Source organism: Chiloscyllium punctatum, chromosome 12 (assembly GCF_047496795.1).
Source record: "Chiloscyllium punctatum isolate Juve2018m chromosome 12, sChiPun1.3, whole genome shotgun sequence".
NCBI lineage: Eukaryota > Metazoa > Chordata > Chondrichthyes > Orectolobiformes > Hemiscylliidae > Chiloscyllium > Chiloscyllium punctatum.
In genome coordinates this window covers 49,308,226-49,335,365 of record NC_092750.1, presented here as the reverse complement: position 1 = coordinate 49,335,365, position 27,140 = coordinate 49,308,226, and the positions used below count along the sequence as shown (strand labels likewise).

Genomic DNA, 27,140 nt, shown 5'->3' with positions numbered 1-27,140 from the left:
TCACTTTCTCCACATTTCCGGTCAGGCTACCATGTGTATGGGAAGGCCGGAGATATGCAAGCATCATGCGGGGTAGAAGAACCAGTAATGCCTAGTTTTCAGTTATGCATCAGGTTACGGTAATGATAAATCTAAAGTTATTTGTGGAGTTAAAACATTCTTGAATGTACATTTGATAAATGTGGAAGGACAAGTTATAGAGTCAAAGAGTCATATAGCATGACACAGACCCTTCAGTCCAACCTGACCACACCAACCATGTTCCCAAACTAAGCTAATTCCACCTGCATACGTTTGGCCCAAATACTTCCAAACCTTTCCTGTTCATGTACTTATTCAAATGTCTTTTAAATGTTGTAACTGTACCTGCAACCACCACTTCCTCTGGCAGTTCATTCCCCACACTAGTCAGTTGTTAAAAAAAATCTACCCTGAGTGTCCTTTTTTAATCTTTCTCCTCTCACCTTAAAAATGTGCCCTCTAGTTTTGAACTCCCCCACCTTTTGATTCTCATCTTTTCTATGCCCCTCATGATTTTAGAATCCTCTATAAGGTCACCCCTCAATCTCCTATGCTCCAGTGAAAAAAGTTCCAACCTATTTTGGGGCAGCATTGTGGCTCAGTGTTTAGCACTGCTGCCTCACAGCACCAGGGACCTGGGTTCGATTCCAGCTCTGGCGACTGTCTGTGTGGAGTTTGCACACCTCCCCGTGTCTGCGTGGGTTTCCTTTGGGTGCTCCAGTTTCCTCCCACAATCCAAAGATGTACAGGTCAGGTGAATTGGATGTGGTAAATTGTCCATAGTATTCAGAGATGTGTAGGTTAGGTGCGTTAATCAGGGGGAATGTAGGATAATAGGGGAAGGGAATGGGCCTGGGTAGGTTGCTCTACGGAGGGTTCAGTGTGGACCTGTTGGGCCAAAGGGCCTGTTTCCACGCTGCAGGGATTCTATGACCGATCCAGCCTGTATAACTCAAACACTCCATTCCTGGCAACATCCTGGTAAAGATTTTCTGAACCCTCTCCAGTTTAATAATATCCTTCTTATAACAGGGTGACCAGAACTGCACACAGTACTCCAGAAGAAGCCTCACCAACGTTCTGTACAACCTCAACATGACGTCCCAACTCCTATACTCAAAGGTCTGTGCAATGAAGGCAAGCATGCTAAATGCCCTCTTAACCACCCTGTTTACGTGCGACACAAATTTCTAAATAATTATGTATCTCAGCCCCTGGGTCTCTCAGTTCTACAACACTACCCAATGCCTTACAATTAATTGTATAAGTCCTCCCCTTGTTTGTTTTACCAAAATGCAATACCATGCATTTATTCACGTTAACCTCCATCTGCCACTCTTCAGTCAATTAACCCAATTATTCAAGATCTCTTTGTAATCAAAGATAATCTTCTTCACTGTCCATTATGTCTCCTGTTTTGCTGTCATCCTCAAATTTACTAACCTATATTCTCATCCAAATCATTTATATAATTTGCAAACAAAAATGGATCTAGTACTGGTCCCTATAGAACACTGCTCTTTATAGGCCTCCAGTCTGAAAAACCACCCTCTCTCTCCTATCTTAAAGGCAATTGGCAAGGTCACCCTGAATATTATGTAATCTAACTGTACTAATTAGTCTATTGTGTGGAACATTATCAAAGGCTTTACTAAAGTCCAAGTAAAAGATGTCTACCGCTCTACTCTCATCAATCTTCTTAGTTACTTCCTCAAAATATTCCACCAAGTTTGTGAGACACTAGTTCCCTCACATAAATCCATGCTGACTATCCCTAATCATTCTTTGCCTCTCCAAATGTATGTAAGTCCTATCTTTCAGAATCACTTCTAACAGCTTATCCAACTTTGATGTGAGACTCACAGGTCAATAATTCCCAGGTTTATCTTTGCATCCTTTCTTCAATAATGGCATAATGTTTGCTGTCCTCCAACACTTCACCTATAGTTTATAGGTGATACAAATGTTTCTGCTAGGGACCCCACAATTTCCTCCTTAACTTCCTACAACATCCTGAGATACCCTTGATTAGGTCCTGGAGATTTATCTACTGTCATGTTTTCTAAGACATCCGGTATTTCCTCTTCTGAAATGTGGAACTGTTTTCAAAATATCAATATCGATGAAGTTGAGTAAGAATATCAAAAGGGTTATATTCAGCCATGGAGCAAGAAAGAAAACAGTAAAAGACGTGCCCAGATTAAAAATGAAAATCGAAGGTTCACAACTTTCTTTAGCCGTAGGAACAATGGAACAGGAGTAGACCATTGAGCCCACCGAATCTGGAAATATCAGTATTCCAGTGTTTGGTGAAGTTATTGTTTGTGTTGAATACAATGTCAACAGATCATGCAAGCCCAAATATTTTTGAGGATGATTCATTTTTGCTCCTCAATTAATGGAGGACAATACAATGAGAAATTGCAGGAGCATTTACATGTAGAAATAAACTGAATCCTGCAGGGTTTAAGAGTCACTATTCTGCCAACATTTAGAGGGAGATATCAGAAGAACATCATCGTCAAGAGCACATAGTGAATAAGTAAGCCATAGCAAGAAGCTATTTTTGATGCTCAAAGCTAGGTAGAGTCAAGTTTCTCAGAATGAGAAATCATCCAAGCAAAGTTCCTTTCATTCCATGGTCAAAAAGACAAAAACTATGGGAATGCAGTCAATTTCTTTGAAGTGAAAGGGAATAAATGCCTTATTTTGGTCAGTAGCTTTAACAAGTAGGTGAATCTCTATCTGCTCAATACCACCGGTACCAAAAGTACTGTGGTTTCTAGAAGCAACAAATGATGCTGCAGAAAGAAGCTTACAGTTGTGAAAAGGTCTTTGCTGATGTGTTTGATAGGTGATGAGATAAATGGGAATGTTCATGTTTATCTTCAGTGCAGACGAGATAATTTTCTGTTTTTGCAGAATAATCCCACAGTGTGCAACAGGTTTCACATTTTACAAATTAAACATGCTCCTAGGACAGGTTTAGTGTGCGTAAGTTTGACATCAATAGCAAGGTAGACCAAAAGCAAGATGAGGGAAGATGAATCATGATACTTGAGGTGTGAAATGTAAGAGTTCAATGCTGGTTATGATAAACCACCAAGTTAATGATGACATTATGTAATTGGAGTTGTTGTAAAGAGACCTATGTGCAGATTGGCGAGAGGTTCCGTTAATGTTGTGCAGATCATTTGCTTGAAAGAAGATATCTGACAAAGCCAAAGCATTAGAAACCTATAATCGAAATTCCTCACACAGCCCAAAATGAAAGTCAACAAGAGTCTGAATCAGGATCTTTGATTAAGACAATCAACATCCCAGTTCCAGTCATTGACTATCACCTCCACTCAATGTTTAGGTGTAACATAGTCAGCAGAGATAAGAAGAGAAAGAAACCAGATAAATAATTGAAAGATTATCAGATAAAAGAAGAAAAAGAATGTTATTTTCATTATTTCTTGTCAAACAATCATTCTTGTTAAGTAACCTTTTTTAAACATGTATATTGTTCCAGTAACTCTGTTCATGTGTGTTTTGGTTGTGATTATAGTAAAAATAAGTATCTAGTCCAGCTTATTTGTTTTTATTTTCACAAGATGATGTTGGTTTAGTAATTCTGAGAACTTATATACATGTAACATTTTAAATTTTAATGTACAGGCTTTTTTAAATGGAGAAAGAGTTAGTGTAATTTAAGATCTGAGCAATTTGCTCAAGCAGAATGTTTAATTGGAAAAATTTAATGGTGGAGGGACAATGGTGAAAAATATCATGGGTGATTGCATGATTGCAAAAAAAAAATGTAAGAACACTGATACACATTTTTAAGAAAGGCAGAATGTTGAGGACTGGTGTGGTAAAGTGGTAGTGTCCTTAATTCTGAAGCAGGAAGCCTGGGTTCAAGTCCTACCTGCGCTAGAGGCGCATAATAACATCTCTGAATAGGTTGCTTCAAAAATATCAATCAGCAGGGTATTGGGGACTCTTGTGGAGTGGTGAAAGTGTCTCTACCTCTAAACCAGGGGGCTTGGATTGAAGGCCCATCTGCTCCAAATGTGTATCGTACCATGTTTGATGAGGTTAATTTAAAAAACCATACACAGACAGGATATTTGACACCTTCACAGAGAGCTAGGCACCACAGGGGCTGGTGCATATTATTTCGCTTTGCAACTCCAGTTTAGACTCTTCCCCATCTTCCAACCCTCCTGTTTTCATTGTTGCCCTGGTGGGCAGGGCTTGTTCATCAATGAGACAAAAAGTAAAATTATGTGGTGCTGGTGTATTTAATAAAAATAAACAGGCAGGATGTTATTAATGGGTCCCCAATGAAGCGCTGGAATGCATGCAGACACGCCTGAGCAAGTGACCACAGTGCACCAAGTGGAAAATCTTGAAGTTGTACGTTCTGACAGAGCAAAAGCACAAAGCAAAAGTATTCCTATCAAGTAGAAATGCAGTGCAATACATAGAAGATAAAAGAAAATTATAAAGCAATGTATAAATATGCTGTTGCAGAAAAAAGACAGACAAGTGCAATTTATTTCATGCATAGAATGCCAAAGATTAATGTAGAAAGGAATAAATGCATTTTGCCCTTAAAGACAGATTAAAATTAGGGCATAGAGTTGGACATTTGATTGGCATTCTACTGCAAGAAAGTGAGCTAAGATCTTTTTTAAGAAAGAGGTTTCACAATATCAGGGTGTATCAAACCGTATCATAGGTAAATAATTGATAAGAAAACTGCAAGCAGTTTTATTTCATGGTAAGGATTCTAAACTGACCCCTCCCTAACCTGAAAATCTGTCCTCCTACACAAACTGTACAAAAAATAAATGATCTATTTTGGTGAGATTGTTTGGTGAGAAATATCTCAGACATTAAAGTGAACAAATTGTACCAAGAAACCTCTTAAATACACGGTTCTGATCAATACAAGACTCAAATGACACCACCACTGGCACGACAATGTTCCTCCAACGCTACATTCCAAAGGCTCTTAGTTTAATGAGCAGAAAATAACAACACTGTACCACCCATAACACCCCAATCTGGCAATAAGTACCAGAACATGCATAAACATTTTGCAACAGTTATATATGGCGTAGCTAAGTAAGCATGAGGCACTGGAAAACCATTACAGATGGCTTTGAAAATGAATTCAAACAGCATACAATTTGCCCAGTGTTCTCTGCTCAGTCAGATCAATCCCCTAGTAAGATGTTCAGACAGATCATCCCCTAAGATGATGTTCTTCAGTCATACAATTACAAAAAAACACTGGAATAGTCAGCCGACCGTGAGTTACTATACATGTGTTCCTCATATGGGTGCAGGCATCATTTCCAAAAGCTATGATGTTATGACAGGACAGATTCATGTGAACTCGTGTAACTGCATCAGATTTAGGTATTTCAAAAGTTGGTGAGCTTTCTGTATCCATACAGTTTGCCCGTTGGTCAAGTAACAACCAGACATAGTTATTCCTTAACAAAAAAAAGGAGAGACTTCTCTACAACACCTTTCATGGCTTCAGATTGTCTACATGTCATCACTGTAAATCATAATAGGACAATGTTGAGAAAATGCTTAGAGCAGAATCCTGCAAAGAGTGATGTGTGAAATTACCAGATGATCTGATTTGTTAAAGTAGTGTTGATTGAGTGAGTAGTGTTAACTAGAACATCAGGAGAATTCTCAACTCTTCACTGTACAGCATATTTCATGCCTACATACTAGGGCACAAAGAGCTTAAATTTAATTTCTTGTCAACAATACAATGCTCTCAAATGTACATCTAAGTGTCAGCCATTGCTCAGTGAACAGACTCTGAATCTTGGAGTCTGATTATTGCAGTTTCACGGCCTGCACCAGAGAATCCCCACATGATCTGGATTGAGTTAAGTAATATGTTAATCAATGCTAGCCTTGTGCTGTAATTCATGATATAAAGAGAATGAATTTTAACATGCAAGCAATTTTCAGATAGCAAGGTTGGGAATAATGCAGCGAGTGCCTGCCTTCTCTCCATGTTGGATTACAGGAAGTTCCCAAACCCATCCCAACAGCAGCTGTTATTTTAGTATTGCAGTTGTCTGAAGTGCAGATGTAAGGATCACCAAGAGGTACTTTGCACCAAATGTGAAAGAAGCATTGCTATAGAGAATGAACCAGTGAGATGATGACAGCTAGTTAACTGCTAAGTTTGATTCAGTGTAAATTAGGCAGTTTAACTCTGGTCTGAGAAATTAACCAGAGAATGGTTGTCACCTGTTTTGTTCAGTTGAATTGGGCACACATTCTGGATGCAAATAACAGTATTGTATGTCCCAAAGTGTTCAATGTGAGTTTTGTCTCAAAACCTGCACTTGGAAGGAAGGCACAGAGCAGGGAAAATTAGACCAGACACAGTATGAAGGCAATACAATAACTGCAAGGAAAGTGGACACAGAATTGCATGAGTCGCTGAACATGAATAGAATGAAAACTGTTATGATTCTTGATAGTTGTTGGCTTGCTGGTATTGACATTGCATACATACAATTACTATCGATCCATACGTATGGAAAACAAGCAATTCTGCATTGAGGGAAATCAGGAGAGCAAAAAGGGGACATGAGATAGCTTGAGCAAATAGAATCAAGGAAAATCCAAAGGGTTTTTACAAATACATTAAGGACAAAAGGGTAACTAGGGAGAGAATAGGGCCCCTCAAAGATCAGCAAGGCAGCCTAAATGTGGAGCCACAGAAAATGGGGGAGATACTGAAATGAGTATTTTGCATCAGTATTTACTGTGGATATGGAAGATATAGACTGTAGAGAAATAGGTGGTGATACCTTGCAAAATGTCCATATTACAGAGGAGGAAGTGCGGGATGTCTTGGAATGCATAAAGGTGGATAAATCAGGTGTACCTAGAACTCTGTGGGAAGCTAGAGATTAGATTACTTACAGCGTGGAAACAGGCCCTTCGGCCCAACAAGTCCACACCGACCCGCCGAAGCACAACCCACCCAGACCCATTCCCCTACATTTACCCCTTCGCCTAACACTACTGGCAATTTAGCATGGCCAATTACCTAACCTGCACATCTTTGGACTGTGGGAGGAAACCGGAGCACCCGGAGGAAACCCACGCAAACTCCACACAGTCAGTCACCTGAGGCGGGAATTGAACCCGGGTCTCGAGCACTGTGAGGCAGCAGTGCTAACCACTGTGCCACCGTGCTGCCCTGATTGCTGGGCCTCTTGCTGAGACATTTGTATCATCGATAGTCACAGGTGAGGTGCCGGAAGACTGGAGGTTGGCTAACGTGGTGCCACTGTTTAAGAAGGGTGGTAAGGACAAACCAGGGAACTACAGACCACCGAGCCTGACGTCAGTGGTGGGCAAGTTGTTGGAGGGAATCCTGAGGGACAGGATGTACATGTATTTGGAAAGGCAAGGACTGGTTAGGGATAGTCAACATGTCTTTGTGCATGGGAAATCATGACTCTTGATTTGGGTTTTTTGAAGAAGTAACAAAGAGGATTGATGAGGGCAGAGCAGTAGCCGTGATCTATATCAACTTCAGTAAGGAGTTCAACAAGGTTCCCCATGGGAGACAGTTAGCAAAGTTAGATTTCATGGAATACAGGGAGAACTAGCAACTTGGATACAGAACTGACTCAAAGGTAGAAGACAGAGGGTGGTGGTGAAGGGTTGTTTTTCAGACTGGAGGCCTGTGACCAGTGGAGTGCCACAGGGATCAATGCTGGGTCCTCTACTTCCTAATGAATGTCTTTTGCCCGAAATGTCGATTTTCCTGCTCCTTGGATGCTGCCTGACCTGCTGTGCTTTTCCAGCACCACTCTAATCTAGACTCTGGTTTCCAGCATCTGCAACCCTTGTTTATTCCTCTACTTTTTGTCATTTACATAAATGATTTGGATACGAGCATAAGAGGTACAGTTAGTAAGTTTGCAGATGACACCAAAATTGGAGGTGTAGTGGGCAGCAAAGAGGATTACCTGAGATTACAACAGGATCTTGACCAGATGGGCCAATGGGAGATGGAGTTTAATTCAGATAAATGCGAGGTGCTGCATTTTGGGAAAGCAAATCTTAGCAGGACTTATACACTTAATGGTAAGGTCCTTGGGAGTGTTGTTGAACAAAGAGACCTTGGAGTGCAGGTTCATAGCTCCTTGAAAGTGGAGTCGCAGGTAGATAGGATAGTGAAGAAGGTACTTGGTATGTTTTCTTTTATTGGTCAGAGTTTGAGTACAGGAGTTGGGAGGTCATGTTGCAGCTGTACAGGACAGTGATTAGGCCTCTGTTGGAATATTGCATGTAATTCTAGTCTTCCTATCGGAAAGATGTTGTGAAACTTGAAAGGGTTCGGAAAAGATTTACAAGGATGTTGCCAGGATTGGAGGATTTGAGCTACAGGGAGAGGCTGAACAGGCTGGGGCTGTTTTCCCTGGAGCGTCGGAGGCTGAGCAGGGAGTCCAGAACTAGAGGGCACAGGGTTAGGGTAAGAGGGGAAAGACATAAAAGCGACCTCAGGGGCAACTTTTTCACCTACAGGGTGGTACGTGAATGGAATGAGCTGCCAGAGGAAGTGGTGGAAGCTGGTACAATTGCAACATTTAAGAGGTATTTGGATGGGCATATGAATAGGAAGGGTTTGGAGGGATATGGGCCGGGTGCTGGCAGATGGGACTAGATTGGGTTGGGATATCTGGTTGGCATGGACGAGTTGGACCGAAGGGTCTGTTTCCATGCTGTACATCTCTGACTCTATGACTATGAGTACTTTCTTATTGGTTCAGCATGATCCTTTGGGAATGTTATGAGTTGGATGGGGTTTTTTTTTGTCAGCATGAACTGCGGACTGGCTAATACCGCTATCACTTGAAGAATGCGGTGATGATTGTGACAGTGGATTTTATTCTTTAAGACGCAGCTGGAACAAATGCCAGCTACCTTAAACACTTCTTTAGAAAAGAAGTAAATGGCAAAACTGACTGTTGATGTATCAAATCTATGATCTAGTTAAGTAGGTCTCCGAGCTGACCTCACCTTTTTAAGAACGGACTACAACTTGATGAAGCCTATCATTGTTATCATAGCAATTCATTTTCTCCTCTTTCCAATGCTGGAATGGAGTGACAAAGATGATTCCCATCATCTGCAGTAGCCAGCATCTCACTGAGTTTGCAGAAAGTTCAAACAGAAGTACAAAGGTTTCTTTTCCTCACATCCCTGTCATTCTCAACTTTGATTCCTCAGAGGTCAGGGTTGACTGCTTGGCCTTCAAATGATCTCCTAGCAAGTGTAATCAAAATGATCTCCAAAATAAATCCCCATTGATGCATATTGTTTCAAATATTAATGGCTGATTGGCCCTGTACAGGCAATAGCCACATCCCTGGACTGTTTTGTATCAAAGTGGCACCAGCTTCTGAACAGCATCGTACAATCAGCATTTACATTGCTTATTGGTGCACCTTCTTGTAGCTGGCTGAACTGAGGCTCTTTAGTGAGGATGGCAGGCTAGCATTGGGCAGTTGTGCATGTCCTTGTGTAACTTCTGCCTCACTGCCTCACCCCTTTGCTGCTGGAAATGTCAATCATAACATCAAAATTTCGGTAGTGGGATAATCTGAACAGAAAATACATTGAATATGTATAACACATGCCTTCAAATGCTGAATTAAAATATATTTATTGCAATCGATCATGCTGGCTTTCTCTGTAGTTAATTTAAAAGTCAGTTAGCCATTTGGTACGATATAAATTGAGCACATCTGAAAAAAGAAATATTTGTCAAATCTTTTCATCATAATTCGCAAGGATGCCAACGTAAAGAGGCAGTATTTTCATAGACAGCTTGAGAGCATGTTGAATCTACAGCTGCATGCAAGAATTTTCTTACATACCTTAATGACTGCATCCTGTGATTAAATTCACCTTTTGAAATGGAGCAGTCAATTGAGTTCCCTTTCCTTGATATGCTTATTGCAAAACCTGCTGGCGGGTTCTCTAACACTGTCTGCTGTAAACCTGCCTTCACTGAGCAACACTTGCATTTGGATTCTCACAGTCCCACCTTTATCAGCAGTCTCCTAAATAAGGCTATTTGCTTAATGCTCCAAGCTTGATGCTGAATTAGGACACATCAGAGTCATATTACAAGGTAATGGCTACTTTATGTAATGAAAACTCAAGGTATCTCAAAAATCTGAGTTACAACTGAAGCTACCCGCTGCTACTGGGCAATAGCAACAAGAGTGACATCATGCAACCATCAAGTCAAATGCACACTTTGCCTGTCACACCAATGAGCAATCTTGTGCATCAATTTTAGTGCCAGTGTGGCGCTAGGTATTTGGACCATGCATCTGAAAGATTGGCAGATCATATGAAACAGCATGTTCCTTCACTGTTCGAAAGTAACATTCAAAATACTTACCATATCTAACCTTCCGGTGTTTGAAAGACAGTGTACAACATTTGATTCTGATTCTGTGATTGGTAAATAATCCAGATTGTGCTAAGAATTACGCTAGCAACCAATTTTAAGTTGTCACTTGAAATCTGTGTTGTCCTGTGCTTGAGTGTACTGAAAGACGCATGTTTTTTAATATACAAGACTTAATTGCATCTAGAATATGTGCCCAATTCAAATGAACAAAATGGGTGACAGCCATTTTCTGTTTCATTTCTCAGATCAATCCGAGTTAAACTGTCTGAAATTTGTTTTAATGTAAGACACAGTTAACTACCTGTCATAATCTCTCTGGTTCCTTCTCTATAGCAATGTTTCAACCAGATAGAGGCTACTTGCCAACCAGTCTACACACTTTAAATTATAGTGAAAAATGTTGTTCACCTTTACTATGGGTGACATGGTGGCTCAGTGGTTAGCACTGCTGGCCCACAGTGCCAGCGACCTGCATTTGATTCCAGCCTCAGGTGATTGACCCTGTGGAGTTTGCACATTCTCCCCGTGTCTGCGTGGGTTTCCTCCGGGTGCTCCATTTTCCTCCCACGTGCCAAAGCTATGCAAATCAGGTGAATTGGCCATGCTAAATTGCCCATAGTGTTCAGGGATGTGTAGGTTAGGTGCATTAATCAGGGGTAAATCGTAGAGTAACAAGGTAGGGGAATGGATCTGGGTGGGTTACTCCTTGGAGGGTTGGTGTGGACTTGGGCAAAATGGCCTGTTCCCATACTGTGGGGATTCTATGATTCTATGATTTTGGTATATGTGAATGGTGTCAAGGTGAAAAGCTTTAACAAAAGTTTTTTTTTTCATAATACTCTAGTCAGTTCAAAAGCAAAGTTAATATACAATACAGAGCCTTTAGCACAAAGTAATAAAGTGCAATAACAGGACTGACCAGTACTGAGCTAGCACTGAGGATTTCACACATCTACAACTCAAGTGCCTGAGCTCCATAGCTGGTGGTTACTTGGAATTTGCATATTTTTTATCAACATTTTACAAGATCTCCACTCACAATTTCAAACACCTGTAGTCTTAGCAGCTTCAAAATTAGAACCCTAAGATGATACCTTGTGTTTGTCTTTCTCTGCTTTCCTCACCTAGAAACTGCCTATAAATCACAGGCATTATTCTCGGTCATTACTTTTGTATAATATGCATATAAATGATGCAATGGTTGGTCCGGTTGAGATTTCCCACAGGACGTTTGAGACGAATGCGACTTCTTCAAGTGCTATGAATTAGAAAGCTCAAAGTACTTTCCTTGCTGCTGCTTGTGGGTGTTCACCTCTGCCATATATGCTGTTGAGTACCTCAAAATACAGAGCTTCAATTTCATGAAAGAGGATGGCTCTGATCTGCACCAACCCATGCTCGTGGACATCCAGGTCACACTAATTTGTCTCCATTGGCCATCTTTGGGGAACTTCTTTCCACACTTAAACCTTGAAGAGCTATTCCTGGCTTGCAGACGTTAACTGGTGCACCTTTGGTCTTTAAATTTAGTGCCAGCAGCATTGAGCACTTCTACCATTGGTGAGCTCAAGATAAGTGTGAGATTGATGCTTTTGAGATGCAGTGCATGGAAGAGATCACAGGTGTTGGAAAGTGCTGTTGGAGGAACCTTGGTGAGTTACTGCAGTGCATCTTGTAGAGTATGCACCACTTGTGATGGTAATGAACATTTTGAAGGTGATGCATGGGATGCCAGTCAAATGAACTGCTTTGTCCTCGATGGTGTCAAATGTCTTGAATGTCAAATGTCTTGAATGGAGCTGGACTCATCCAGGTACATGGAGTGTGTTCCATCAGCTAGTGCTCCTTAATACCATTCTTGTCAAATGCTATCTTGGTGACAAGAGTAGTCTCTCTCACCCCACCTCCGGAGTTCAGCTCTTTTGTCCATATTCAGTCCAAGGTTGTGGCAGATATTCCATTGCAAGTGCTGTTGGTAGCCCTGTCAATGACCATTTTCCATAACTTTGCTGATGATTGAGAGTAGAATGATGGCTGGGTTGGAATTGTCCACCTTTTCTTGTACACATGTTGTATTAGGGCCGTTTTCCATATTGTTAGGTAGGTGTCAGTGTTAGAGTCCTAAAGATTCATGGCATTTTTATAGTGTGAAAAGAGGCCATTTGTCCCATTATGTCCATACTAGTCATCAAACATCCATCTATTCTAATCCTGTTTTCCAACCCTCAGCCTTTATCTGTGAATGCTGTGGCATTTCAGTTTATCATCAAAATAGTAATGAAATGTCTTGAGGGGTCCTGCCTCTTCCAATCTTTCAGGCAATGAGTTTGAGACACCCAACCCTTTGGGTGAAAAACATTTTCCTCAAGTTCCCTTTAGACATCCTGCTTCTTATCTTAAAACTATGCCCCCCACCCCCCCGCCCGATTATTGACCTCCCTACAAAGGGATAAAATTTATCCCTATATACCCTGTCTATGCCCTCAGAGTTTCGTATACCTCAATCATACCCCCCCTCCCAGCCTTCTCAGGTCTAAGGAAAACAACCCCAGCCTAACTACTGTGTCTTAATAGCTGAATCACTCCCGGCAGGCAGCAAGCTAATGAATCTCTTTTGCACCTTCTCTAGTGCAATCACATTTCTTCTGTAGTGTGGCAGCTAGAACCTTACACAGTATTCCATCTGTGGCCTTACTAATGATGTATATCCAGCTCTGCATGTCTTGAGTAATAAAGGCAAATCTCCATATGCTACGTTAATCACCCTATCTACCTGTCCTACTGCCTTCAAGGATCTATGGACTTAAACACAAAGGGTGTCCCCCTGATCCTCTGTACTTCCTAAGATCCTACCATTCAACATATACTCTCTTGCCTTGTTCGTCCTCCCAAAATGCATCACCTCACATTTTTCAGGATTAAATTCCATTTGCCACTGTTTAGCTCATCTGAGCAGCCCATCTATATCATCCTGTAGTCGAAGGTCTTCCTCTTCCCTATTTACCACACTGAAATTTTCAGTTTTCAAACCTCCTACATTATATCTAGATCATAACACACCTCATAAACAGTAAGGAGCACAGCACCAAACCCCATGGTGTGCCACCGAACCCAGGCTGGGTCACAAAAACACCATTTGGCCATCTCCCTCTGCTTCCTGCCACGAAGCGAAGTTTTGATCCACATTGTTCTGGATCCCGCTTGCCAAACTAATAACTGTTGAGAAAACTCGAAATGGAAACCAGAGTGGGTTCTTCACGGGATCAGCTGGCCACCTTCTCCATTTTGTCCATGGCCAAACTGCAGATCAGGGCACAATCTACGAATAGCAGTCACATGTCACTGTCACCATGGGCATTAGCACCTGATGTTCAGAGAACCATCACCACCATCTTGGCATTCTTCATTACACTTGTAGTGTGCTCTGCAAGGCCAGACATAGCTAGCAGGACACACTGACAGCCAGAAGTGTCTCACTACACTGGGTACAGATACCATGCAAAGACAGGCACCTGTGCTATGCTATACAATAATGTTCAGTCAAAGGCTTGTATATTTTGTATGCCAGTGCACCACATTGCTTTAGCACCTGTAGTTGGTTTAACAGGAGGGACTTGAGGCATTGGGGTAGAGGAGCCTGGATCCAGACCCATGACTGAGCTAGAAGTGGGAGCTGTACCCTAGCCCATCTCACTTTATTGAAATAAGACTATAAAATGAATGTTATTGTTTTATTTTCTGGATTTATATTCTGTGTTTTGGTTTATTTTCTGTTTTTTTTTAAGATGGCGCCAGAGTGGCGACACACTAAACAACACTTTTCACTGTATTTGTAATAAATACATGTGACAATAAATTAAATCAAGTCATAAAAATCCCTACAGTGTGGAAGCAGGCCATTCGGCCCATTCGGGTCCACACCACCCTTACGATGGGCATGCCATCCAAGCCCACCACTCTACCCTATAACCCTGCATTTTCATTGCTAATCCAGCTAGTCTGCACATTCCCTGCATACTACGGGCAATTTAGCATGGCCAATCCACCTAACCTGCATATCTTTGAACTGTGGGGAGAAACCGGAACACTTGGAAGAAACCCACGCAGGCACGGGGAGAATGTGCAAATTCCACACAGACAGTCACCTGAGGGTGGAATCGAACCTGGATCCCTGGTGATGTGCAGCAGCAGCGCTAACCATTCAGCTGCTGTGCCATCCAAAAGTGATTGTGTCAGACTGTATCAACAGCAAGCAGTAGGATATGTCTGAAAGTTCTAAGGGACTAGTCAATGGAGCAAAATCTATGGAGGGATTGCCAGTCAGGGAGGCTCAGCACTATCAGTCTTCCATATCAGTCCCAGGCTTTGGCCAAAGTCAGGGGTCCAGTTAAAGTGACTCTGCACAGGGGATCCCTGCCTGCATTCCAGGGAGTGTGTTCTGGTCAGACCTGTAGAGGCCAGTCCAGGTATGGGGAAGTTATGCCAAAAACCTCCAAAATGGCACTACTTGTGTCACATCACCTTAGCACACAGATTTATGTCATGACCTGCCTTCTCTGTGTAGTTCCTGTGGGCATTCACTGCAGTTCATCAATCAAGTATACATAACATGATGTGCAAACACCATGTTGAAACAGTAAGGGGACATGCAACACCAAAAAAGCATCCACAAATCTATGCAAATTTCTCACCCACTGCATTTAGTTTGTCCTAATATTGCAGTCTGTGTAGGTAGCTATTGTTTACATTGTAAAGTAGTTCCTAAATCTCCTTTCATTGCCTCTCAACAGAAATATAATTTAGGGGTGAACTTATTGTCTACATTTTTTTTATATTTGTTCTTGCCTACAGCACCGACAAGAGCAGCTTTTGTTGGCCATTCCTAATTACCCTTGAGAAAATAGTGGTGAGCCTTTGTCTTGAACTATTGTAGTTCACTTGGTATAGATACATCTACAGTGCTGTTAAAGAATGAGTTCCAGGACTTCCTCTATTACAGTGAAGGAACAACAATATGATTCTAAGTCAGCACCGTGAATGGCTTGGTACTGCTGATGTCTGCTGTCATTGTTCTTCCAGTTATTAGAGCTTGTGATTTTAGAAGGTGGTGTCAAAACGAAAAACTGTACAGCCTAAAAATAAATAATTAACTGTCTGAAGGTACTACACACTTGTAAGATTTATTATAATTGGGGTGATAATGAAATTCTTGAATATTGTATGAATACATTTCGCAAATCGAACTAAGGAAACTTAATTGTTTCTAAAACAGAAGCCAAGAATGTCAGAGAACATCTATAAGGTTCAGTCGAACCTGTTTTTAAGCTTATTTTCATTGTGTGTTTCAATAGGCTTCAATGACTGAGAATAACATACCTCTATACACTACTGCTTCCATGGGAAATCCCACTGTAGCCACCATGGTGGGTGCTATTCATGAGGAGCTAAATGGTGCAGTGGAGCATTCAAATAGCAATGAAAGTGACAGCAGTCCAGGACGTTCTCCATTGCAAACAATGTGAGTACTGAAGCATTGATTTCTGCTTTCCTCTTTGCCTTAATTGTGTTTTTCAGTAATTTTCTCTGGGATGGTCATGATTGTGGAATGTCTGGACTTTGCTGCGAAGAACTGAAGATTTATGTGGAACCATTTTCTCCCAATGACCATATGCTACCCCTCACCCTTTCTGGCAGAGCATCAAAATTTCAAAATATTAAGTGTTCAAATCTTTGTCACCACCCCTTGGAAGTTTGTTGATATTTGTTCAAAGGTTCTTAATTGAATATTAGTCCTGAGCAATTGAGGCATCTAGGCAATGCAGTGTATACTAGACGACTCAGCAACGACTCAGATACTGCCAGAGTTCTGAGTATTACCAACTTTTTTTCTGCTTTGACTCAGCTTCTTACTAGCTGTCTACTCAGCTCTGCTAAAACCAGATGTTTATTTACACTTTCCTTGCATTGCCTGTTGAAAGTGTTGAACGCTTGAGAAAACGGCCTCAGCTACTTCACCTAAGTAACCATTTCCATATGTCGACTGGATGCGAATGGCATCATAGTTAAGCCAGTCTGTTTTCACCTGCAATCCACACACTGCACTTTTCAGCAGAGTTTGCAACATAGTAATTAGGATGGGGAATGTTCGCTTATTTTTTCCTTCTCTATTCCAGAGATACTGAGGTCAGTTTTAACACTACAAAGGCTGCTGTGGTTTAAATTCTCTTAACGAGCCAGGAGCATCTGATAGTCTGGGTCAGTGCTGTACTAGGCCATTGAAGAACTCAAACAGCATTTATTGCTAAAGGTCACCCATTAAACTCTGTCAACCAGTAGTAATAAATCTGATTTTAAATAATATGGAAGATGCACTCTCATAAACTTAAATGATAGGGGCTTAAGTACTTATCAAGATAATTTTTCCCCAAACAGTGAATTTAGTGTTTGCCATTTTATTTGCAGTACTGATTTAAAAATATATATATACTTCTAATTACTATAGAAATACTCATCTCTAGTGATCAGACTCTTTTGACATTTTCACAATTATTTCAGATCTAAGTGCATGCCATTACTCCGACCCTCATCTTGTGTTATAAGGCCCAGCCAGTGATGTTCATAAAACTTGCCATTTCCTAGATTTTCTCTCACCTGGGATGCCAAAATCAATTTTTAATGTTATTTTTGGCAGGCTTTCTTTAGTCTAATTTTCTATATTATGGTACATGGTTTTCAGTCTGCAACACTTTTCAAATAGGAGGCAATTATTTTATTATCTCTGTAGATTGCACTCATGACTGTGCGAAAGGGAGGACTGCCGATGCTGGAAACCAGAGTTTAGATTAGAGTGGTGCTGGAAAAGCACAGCAGGTCAGGCAGCATCCGAGGAGCAGGAAAATCGACATTGATGAAGGGTTTTTGCCCGAAACGTCGATTTTCCTGCTCCTTGGATGCTGTCTGACCTGCTGTGCTTTTCTAGCACCACTCTAATCTAAACTCGTGACTGACTGTACCTATCTGTGAAACTCTGCATGTCCAATCATTGTTTTCAGCTCACAAAGCAAGTTTATTTTTCTGGCAGTAGGCTCATCAAGTCCGAAAGGTAGTCTCCTTAAAATTAGACCTGCCCCAAATAATTGAGAACAGTTGTTATGTCTTGGAAAACAAAGTGCAGGATTTTGTACTTTGTCCTATGAATTCTTGTCTTATGAAACCTCTTAAAGTCTGAGTGACTCAATTCTTTCTGCTGCAAGTGTGAATATTTAAGTTTCAAATTGGCAGAGCACTGGTTTATTTTTTAATGCATGAGCATTCATATTCATTATTGTGTTCTGTGTAAGTTTCCCTAGGAAGCTTTGACAGAAGTTAAATCAGATTATTTTTGACAACTGTCAATTAAAAAAAAAATTTGTAAAGTACGTTGCTGTGCAAGCACTTTTCTGAGTGCATCATTTAAAATCTAAAAACATTCTGAATGTATTTGCAACACCACCACTTTAGTTTCTCAATTTCTAGGTCCTGTTTCTGAGTTCAGGGGGACGGTTAGAAAACATTGGCCCGATCACCACTGATGTGTCACATAAATGTCCACTAGAAAGTGTATTAATGCTGCTTGGCTGATAATTGTTCCTTGCCGTTTGTCAGGAAGGCCTTGACCTCCATTCACCAACTCCCCTGACAATGAAGCTGAGATCAGGAAGCCAGCATGTGGGGAACTTCCAAGTATAAAACCATATCCTACCGCACCCTTAGCAAGGCCTGTTTGGTGTTCGATTGCACTGCACCACCCGACATGAAATTCTTTGAAAAAAAACACACCTGTTGGTAGAAATAAACTCACCATATGTTAGTGCTGAAGTTGATATTTGCAAATGCTGTCAGGCAAGTTTAATTTTCTACAAAGGGCATCAATATGGATGTTAAGTGATTTTTCTTTGTCATTTCCCTACTGCAACTGTACTAACTAACTATAATGCAGGAAAAAAAAGGCATCAGTGTCTTAGCTGGCTTCTAATCAAATTCCCTTCTATTAGGTATGAAATTTGTGCTGGACTTTTACTGTAGCAAGAAGCACCAAAGAACACTTGATGGATTTTTCAATTTTGTTATTCAAGTGATATAAATATAACTTTGTCCTGTTGACAATCAAATTGCTAACATTTATGCTATTTTCATTGCAACATTGTCTACCTTTGTTAAAAAATAGGTCAGATCACTAGCCCTGGCTATTGGTGCTATCATTCATTCATTACCTATCACTAATGCCTTTACTAGACATCATAATCTTGTGTCATTACAGCTGCGGCAGAACAATGAATGAATCTGTCAGTAAATGCAAGGAAACATTTTTTTCTTTATTAATCTCCTTCTTGATGTTGCTTGTAGGTGATCTTAGGATCAAATCAAGTTGGAAAAACCTCAGATTATTTTAAGCTGTACTGTAGAATTCTTTAAAAGGTGTCATGCTTTGAGCAGTGGTTGCATAAACAAAATGTGTTGAACTTGACAGAAGATGAACAACTGTCGTGTTAGCACGTGCCACTCTGTAATGAGCACTTTATGTGGCAGTGTGTCTATGTATTCCATAGATACAGGTCCTGTGATCTAGCTGAAAAATAACCATTCCAACAAGGTTGAGTACACAAGTTCAAAAGTGGGATGATTGGATTCAACACAGCCTACAGCAAAGCCCTTTTTTCTCATTTTTAATAGAACTTGGTGAGAGTATGATCCTTTGCATCATTTTGCATAGCAAATTTTATCAAATGATGTTGATAACAAAACAAGCACTAAAACAAAGGTGTTGAATAAATTTGCCTGTAGCCACTGTAAACCTAAAAGTTGTAATAAATTCTGCAGAATAAAACCACTCATTCACTTGCTTACATTATAAGCTTAAAATAATATGCTGCAGACAGCATCATTGCCAGACATTAATGGTGGCTCATATGAAAGGCTACATGATTTATAGATCACTCTTAAAATATCAAAAGGAAAATTAATAGGAGCATTATAGTACCAGACGGCAGTATAATGAGCGCATATATAACAGTATGAAGTAATGGGAGATTGCTGTCCATGCTAAGTATGGATGGTGTTGAGGGCAGAATGCTGTAACAGGAAGGGTAAGGCAGGATGGGTGGGTGTGCAGTCCCTCTGGATGTACAGTATTTATGGGGATTATTGAGCAAATTCCCCTAGCTGACTATGGAAAAATGTATCTTAATGTAATCTTTAAAACTGCCAATGTAAGAGGAAGGTTCCACGTATATGAGATTAGATTCTGTGATTAATTGGTTTTCTTTGTTACATCGCATGCATCTGCTTTATATCCAATTTTTTGTATCCCATGCAGAAATTAATCCAGTAACTACATTCAAATGTAAAATTAGTCTTTAATGATATTTTGATACTAAGTTGAGTGATGATGTCCAGTGTGCAAAGCTTGGCTTTCTGTGGGGAATTGTTATCAGGCATTTGATATTGGTTAGCATTTGCAGAAGCACTTTAAACTGTACATATCTTGTTTACTGTGTCACATCTGGTATGTTGTGCATGAACGGTAGCTTAGATAAAATCAACATAGCTTTGTACCTAATGTGAAAAATACACAGGTGAAGTATTGTGTGAAGAATATGAACACAGCAATCGTTATGTCAAACCACTTGCTGGTATTGCAGCACTTTTTTAAACACACCCCCCCCCCCCTCACATGCTGTTAAAAGCTTTGCATCCTTCTTCAAACACATCAGTAACAAAGTAGATATTGTCAATCGCGACATTTGCTCATTGTGGCTACAAACCACTGAAGCTTTTTGTTTGTTTGAAATACTGGAAAGTATACTTGCAGTAGAATAATCACTGCTCCAGGATAGCACTTTCATCCTGACATGCTCCAAAGTTAGCTACAAAGCAAATAAGCACAGTGTGCAATGGGGTAGCACAATATATGGGCACCAAGCAGAGTTCCATTGAAAGTCATTCCCTTCTTAGACTGAAGAAATAAGTGAAAGATTATTATGCAGAAGATAAGGATTGGAAGTGTAGTCTGGGTGGGGGGATTATTATTACTTGAATTGAAGAACAGAAAGATCCATGGGTAGTGGAAGTCGGTCAACAAGTAGTGAAGGGAAAGAGACAAAGTTACTGCAGCTTTAAAGAAAACAATGAATGCCTTTAAAAAGTGAATTGTTTTGAAAGCAGCAAGGGCGTTCTCTGCTTTTCCACTTTACTTCCTGTTTCAGTGCATGATAGTTAAGCAAAAGAAACAAAGTTATTTGACTATACTGTCTTTTTTTAAAATTCTGGTCACTCAGGAAAGCACTGTTTGCTCATTGGCGTGTTTACACGAGCTTCCTGACAAAGCCACCCCAAAATCTATTTGTGTTTCTGACTAGATTGTTGTAAATGTGATTTACACAGGACATTTTTCAATTGTTATCACTGTGGTTTCATAAAATCAACCCACATTCCCCCCATGGGTTATTCATGTGCTATTCAGTAATGAGAATTTGGCAGATCTCATCTCCTCAGTGCATCCCTTGCCCAGTCCAAGGGCTGGGATCATGTTCTGCCTTGTTTACAACTGACAGCATTATTATTCTCGTTAGGAATGCAGTTTCTTATCACACTGTTATGTTTAGCAGGCTTTTTACCCTCAGCCTGTGTTTCCTGGCAGTGCTTTTCTTCCATTATTGACAGTTTGTAAAAATATGCATTAATTTGGAGTTTAAAACATGTATCATGGTGTCTAGTTGCTGTGTTTGGTTGAAGTTGATTAATGATAGAACCTCACTCAGGGTCATCCTCTAGAGAGAAGGCTCACAGGTTCTGCATGTTAACTAGAGCAGCAGTACTCAGTGTTCAGTGATCAGCCTCCGCAAGGTGCTTGACAAACAGCTGCTTTGTTGTATTTATTTTCATTTATTTTATGTTTTCTGAATGTTGCAAATCTGTTGTTTTATGAGTTCAAGAATTGTAGTCAGTGCTAATATTTGTGTTTATTGGTTCATAAGCAGTTTGTTGGCACTCTTACTTTGAATCAACTTTTTATTTCTAAAATGCTGTGATGATTACTTTCCTAATCGGTTATAAAGTACCTAAAATATGTGCCCTTTTTTTGCTTTCTAACTGTAAAATGACTTTGTTCTAGGTATCCTATCCATGTTAAAGAGGAGCCAGTGGACCCAGAAGAAATGGAAGGACCCCTGTCTTTAGTGACAACAGCAAATCATAGTCCAGAGCTCGACAATGACAGAGAATTTGAAGAGGATCCAAGCAATGAAGACATGGAATGAGCATGTTTCTCATCTTTTCCTGAGATGAAGATTCATATACGAAAAGAGCTCGTCAGACTTACCTGTGAAATCTCTCCATGATGCGGAAGTTTGGAGGAATTTTCAGCCCTTTTTGACAAAGTAATGAGATGTTTTAAATGACTTTTAGTGCCATTAAGAATCCCATTGGGGAATGTTTCTGATTTTTTTCTACTTTTTGTTGGAAAAATGGAATTTGTATTCTACGTACATTGGATGGACTTGTTTGGTACTTGGGATTTTCCTCTCCTGAAGTCAACATCAGTGTTGAAAGTTACTGAACTGTACAGTCATACACACAGACTTTGCAGCAGATTTTGGACTGCAGTCCTGCCAAGTTGGACTCATGGGTCTGATCGAAACTGTTCATAGTTCAAACTGCAGGTAGAGCTCTTCCCAGAACTTGCATATTCAAATGGAAGACTGAGGCTAAAACTGATTTGCACAGTACTGGAAGTGGATTATTCAAATATCACTGCCTTTAATCCACATTTGTTTCCATGGGGCAGGGGAGAAGGGAAATAATTTGTGAAAAATAATTAGCCGAAATTTTATTGTGTCACTGTTTGCTTCTGCTGCACCCAAGCAGTTTTATAATCGTAGGCCACAGGCCTCTGGAGGACCTCATTAAGCTCTATGTTCAGCAGTAGTGGTTGAATGTTAAAGTCTTTTTTAACCAATGGGACAAAATGCCTGACATCAGTTTGTAACACACATGGTAGATTTTCTGTCATTCATTCCCCTTAACTTCATTGCTTTTTTTTAATTTTATAAAAAGAAATTAAACCTCAGACCAGCTTTTATTCTGTTTACTGATACTGCTTTATTTCATTTGCTTTCAGTCAGCAATCAACAGGCCCAACTTTTAATATCAACTGGCGGAATCAATGTTCCATGACTCCAGAGAAAGGTTCACTTTTAGGAAGGCTGCAGTAATGAACCAGGGGACAGAATGACAGAAAAAAAAGATGATATTAGTAACTCGCTCTTGTCTCCTGCATAATGTCATTGAATGATTCCTGTTTTTCAGGTTCAGCAAGTAGTAGGGAGACACAGGAGTTGAGTCAAAGAAAGTAGAACACAAAAAAAAGTCTGTACAAATAATAATTCACACTGCAGCTAAGCTTTTCAGTTAAGGTTTATGTCTAGTGCTGTGTTAAGTAGTTCTATAGGTAGAAATTTGTTATTTCAGCAAACTTAAACTTCACAATAGATGACAAAATCAAAAGCAATGTCACTAGAGCTTATCTTGCAAGCTTATAGTGATTCTGAAGCAAACTTTACATACAGAAAGTAATTCTGTTAATAGAAGTCATTGAATTATTTTCCAAAACACTTAACATCTTTGCTGTTTCAAGACTGCGACTTGGTCACTTTTCTGTCACTCCCCTCTCCCCCATTGTATTTATTTAGGACTATATAGTTTGGCAGTTGAAGAAGCTTTCAGAGCTTTATTTATTTTTACTTTTTTTTAAAAAGCCAGATAATTTTTTCTGAGATTACCAAAGATGATCTAAAAGGTAAATTATATGTTCTCTGTTTGATGCTTTATCTGATGAAGCCAAATATCCTCTTATTGTTGATCAAAGGAGGTAGCAGAATCAAGAGGGGGGAAATGGCTAAAAATGGACTGATGCACAGACAGTAACCTGTGATGTTTAAGTCTCCTTTTAACAGTGTCTGCAGCAGGCCAGGTGGATGTTTGAACCAAAGGTATTATCTCTGAAAATTCAGCTTTCTCCTTCCTATAATGACCAAGTTTGCTCACTGTAGGAAGATGTAATTGGAGACCAAACCAAGGAGCTATATCACTGAGGCCACAAAAAAAGGGAGCATTCCATCAAGGGAAGGTGAATGTAGATCCTTTCTGTGCTGGTAAGAGTAAGATGAAAAGGTGAAAATGCAAGATTCCAATGGTAATACAGAGAGAAAAGGAATAGCTTCCATGATGGAACTGGACCACATAATAGTGTTTTAGGATAATGCTTGTTATGGAAGCTGTAATTGAAAGATGGTGTGCCACTTTTGTTTGGAGACCAATTTATTTGTTGTGCCAAGATTACTTATTTTTGGTTTGCTTTGGCACACATCTTCAAATTTGTTCAGTTTTGTTCCAACATTCTTCATACAAAAGCACTCATAAGCTTGGTACAAGAGACATTGCAGAAGTTTTTTTTTAAGGTTAATCCAACTTTCTGTTAAATGGGCAGTCTGTGGTCTTTTGAAATATATATTTGTAATGGCATTCCAGGCAGCTTCATGAGGATGTGCAGGCAGTAGCTAAATGGGATCATGAGAAGAGATCCCATGCTTTCAAACTGAGTGGCCTGTTGGTTAACTCTGTATTTGAGGGAATAGAAGATGGTTAGATTAGTTCATTCTCAGCATGTGTAGCTAGACATGACTAAAGTTAACAGCATGAGAAACTGTTAGTACGCATACCTCAGTTCAAACTTTTAGGGAATGATAAATAAAACATTTCACTCAGTTGCACTTAGTTGTATGTCTTGCATGTTTAGTCTAAAGACTAGCAAAATTAGAGCTTGCATATCTAGCAGGTGCCACAGCCTTTCAGCAGAATCAACTCTGAACCTCAGGCTCTTTATGTACAGGATTTCAATGATCGAACATTGTCATCATATCCATTTGGATATGTGGTTGCTTCTAAAGGGTGGGGGTTTGTTACATTGTACATAAGTATCCCAATGTGTTGGTGCAAGCCTTTGTCTTTTTCTGTTTCTTTTTAAACACTGTTCTTTTAAAAAACAAAAAATCTCTGTTAAATCACATTTGCTTTTGAGCAACTGCTTTGTATTGACTATATTAAAAGAAAGCTTTGAAAACTACTGTATGTATTGAAACTGCAAATGTTCTGCACATGTATTTTACTTATTAATCCTTGCTTTAAGAATAACAGAAGTTATTTGCTGACATTGGGGAGAGAATCCCCTTTTTTTGCTTTAACTGTAGTACAGTTGACAGAATTTTAAGTTACCATTGAACGAAGCATTTTGTACAGTTTTGTTTGTGTTAGGCTGTTTTGATACTTCCCGCTTACAAAGGTCCAACCACTGCCCTCTGCAGCTGTCTTAAAAGTTTGAAGGATTTGGAGAAGACAGTTTAAAAAGTCATTTCTCTTCCTGCTGTCGTGAATACTTAGCATGATGAATTCCAGGGCCAGTTGCAGTGAAGTAATGATTATTAAAACTTGGGAGTGTCAACCTGTTGAATATTTTTTTTAAAAATAAGAACTTTACAAGGTGCCAAGATGTAAAGATAATTTGTTACATGCTTTTTCTTTAAGAAAAGCGTACATTATCATGATCGAAGTACCATGATTCAGGTAACTTCAATGTCAGGAATGAGAGTCACAGCCTTCTATACTGTCAAAAGCCAGTGAATAAAAAAATCTGATTGTTTCTCAAAGGTTGTTTGGAAATGGTACAGAATGAGGACATTGTGTTATCATGGTGCTTTGAACGTTGTTGCTGCCAGTTAAGAGATTATTGTAGAGGCATACAGGAACTCATTCCTTACATCAGTGTAATCCATCATTCCATGTCTGTTGATGCAGACAATAAAAAAATTCATGTGTGTAGTCAGTACTAATTACTGACATTAGCATTCTCAAATGCAATAAAAATGCTGGTTGTTCACACCGTTTGCAGTGTTGTCATTTTCAGGGTGATGTTGATCTCCCAAGCCCAAAGTCATCATTTTCTAGTATTGTTCCCATTTTCATCACACATCGTTTAAAATTCCTCTGTAACAGATGAAATGGCTAGTTATCAAGCACTATTCTGACACTTTCCTGACCCAACTATAAAGATGACCAATACAAGTGCCAGTACTTAAACATTAAATTCTCCCATAATTAATAATGGTGGTTAAACTGTCTCCTTGTAACAGCAATTTAGGTAACTGCATTTGATCAGCTATAAATTCTAACTGCATTAGAATTCTAGAAATATTAGTAATATGGATTTCTTGATGGAAATTATTGCTGATCACAAGTGGTTTGTTTTAACGACCAATGCACAGGTCATGTTGGGCACAAAACTGAGTACACAGGTCAGGTCTGGACACTTTTAATCTTGTGAAACAAGCAATTACAAATAGTTGCATTGATTTGTTAAAAAGCTTTAGGTGACATGAATTGTTTCCAGTTTATCTTATTGCTTAGTATTATGAATGTCAGGGGGTATAATTTTAATTTGGGTCACAGAACGATCAGGGTCACTACAGGAAATGTGCAATCAAATATATGATTAGCTCACTAATGTTAAAAACCCCCTCCGCGGAATCTGTACTTTGCTGGATTGGCAGGTTGCTTGAAAAAATATCTTTAGATGTTTTCCACAAATGTTCAGAAAATTTGTTTAGCAAATATTAGCACATGTTGTAATAGGATATAGAAGTAACTCTATACTTCGTGCATTCCTCATTAAGTTGACCCCTTTTTTAAAATACACATGTTTCTTATTATTCTGAGCCCAAGTAGAAAATCCACATTTAGAGAATTTCCATTCAGTGCGGAATGTTTCTGGCACATGCACAGCTGAATAATTCAAAATACTTGAGCTGAAAGAGAACAAACAATTCAAGACTCTCAACAGCTGCTACGTGTCTTATTGAAAAGATCTGTTTTCAAATGGAATTTAATCAGTTTTGAAATTAAAAATATTATACAACACAAGAAGAGGGTTATTAAATTGTGTGTTTTGAAATAAGTCCTTATAAACATCTGTTGCACTATAACTGCAATAATTGTTAATAAAATTTGATGTGAAACTATTTTTCTTCTATTTTATTTGCATCTATTCAGTGAATGGTGATTATATGGCAGCAGTATTGGCCAACATTCCAGATGAAAACACACTAAATTCACTAGACTGCACCTGTCAAAGCAATTAGAAAATATATATATTTAGACCAGTTTTCTGTACCTTAAATAGACTACAAACACCCAATTTAATAAATTGAGGTGAACAGGACTAAAAAGGAAATCTATGTTGCCTATTAGCTATAAAATTGTTTGATATACATATAAATTTCACCTAGAATGGATTGAAGTGCTGTACTGGTGGATTGTAAACTTCTGCCAAGTTGTTGGATATCCTTTTTATACTTAATGCAGCCAATACTGCTAATTTTAGTTTTCATTTATGTTGAAAAATCACTTAATATACATTACTTATAAATGTAGAAATAACTCAGTGATATCAACAAACACCTACCATCTACATTTTGAATTCCTCTCCGCCTGCTATTTTAATAGCACTGTTAAAGGAAAGTGGCTAATATGCGCATTAAAATTGCAAACAATG

The 27,140-nt window shown here is 39.4% G+C and overlaps 1 protein-coding gene across 20 annotated transcripts in view; it reads left to right on the top strand.

Moving 5' to 3' along the window:
• The window catches only part of foxp1b (forkhead box P1b), a 478,263-nt gene extending 452,792 nt beyond the window's left edge, over positions 1 to 25,471 (top strand). For 14 of the 20 annotated variants that reach the window (XM_072582560.1, XM_072582559.1, XM_072582556.1 and 11 more), the window contains 3 exons: positions 1,054 to 1,143; positions 15,850 to 16,016; positions 21,651 to 25,471. In XM_072582560.1, coding sequence (XP_072438661.1) covers positions 1,054 to 1,143; positions 15,850 to 16,016; positions 21,651 to 21,795 — 402 coding nt within the window. In that variant the 3' untranslated portion in view covers positions 21,796 to 25,471. Of the gene's footprint in view, positions 1 to 1,053; positions 1,144 to 15,849; positions 16,017 to 21,650 lie in introns of those variants that run through there. The other 6 variants (XM_072582567.1, XM_072582571.1, XM_072582570.1 and 3 more) reach the window with 3 other exon arrangements.
• The last annotated feature ends 1,669 nt before the right edge of the window (positions 25,472 to 27,140 follow it).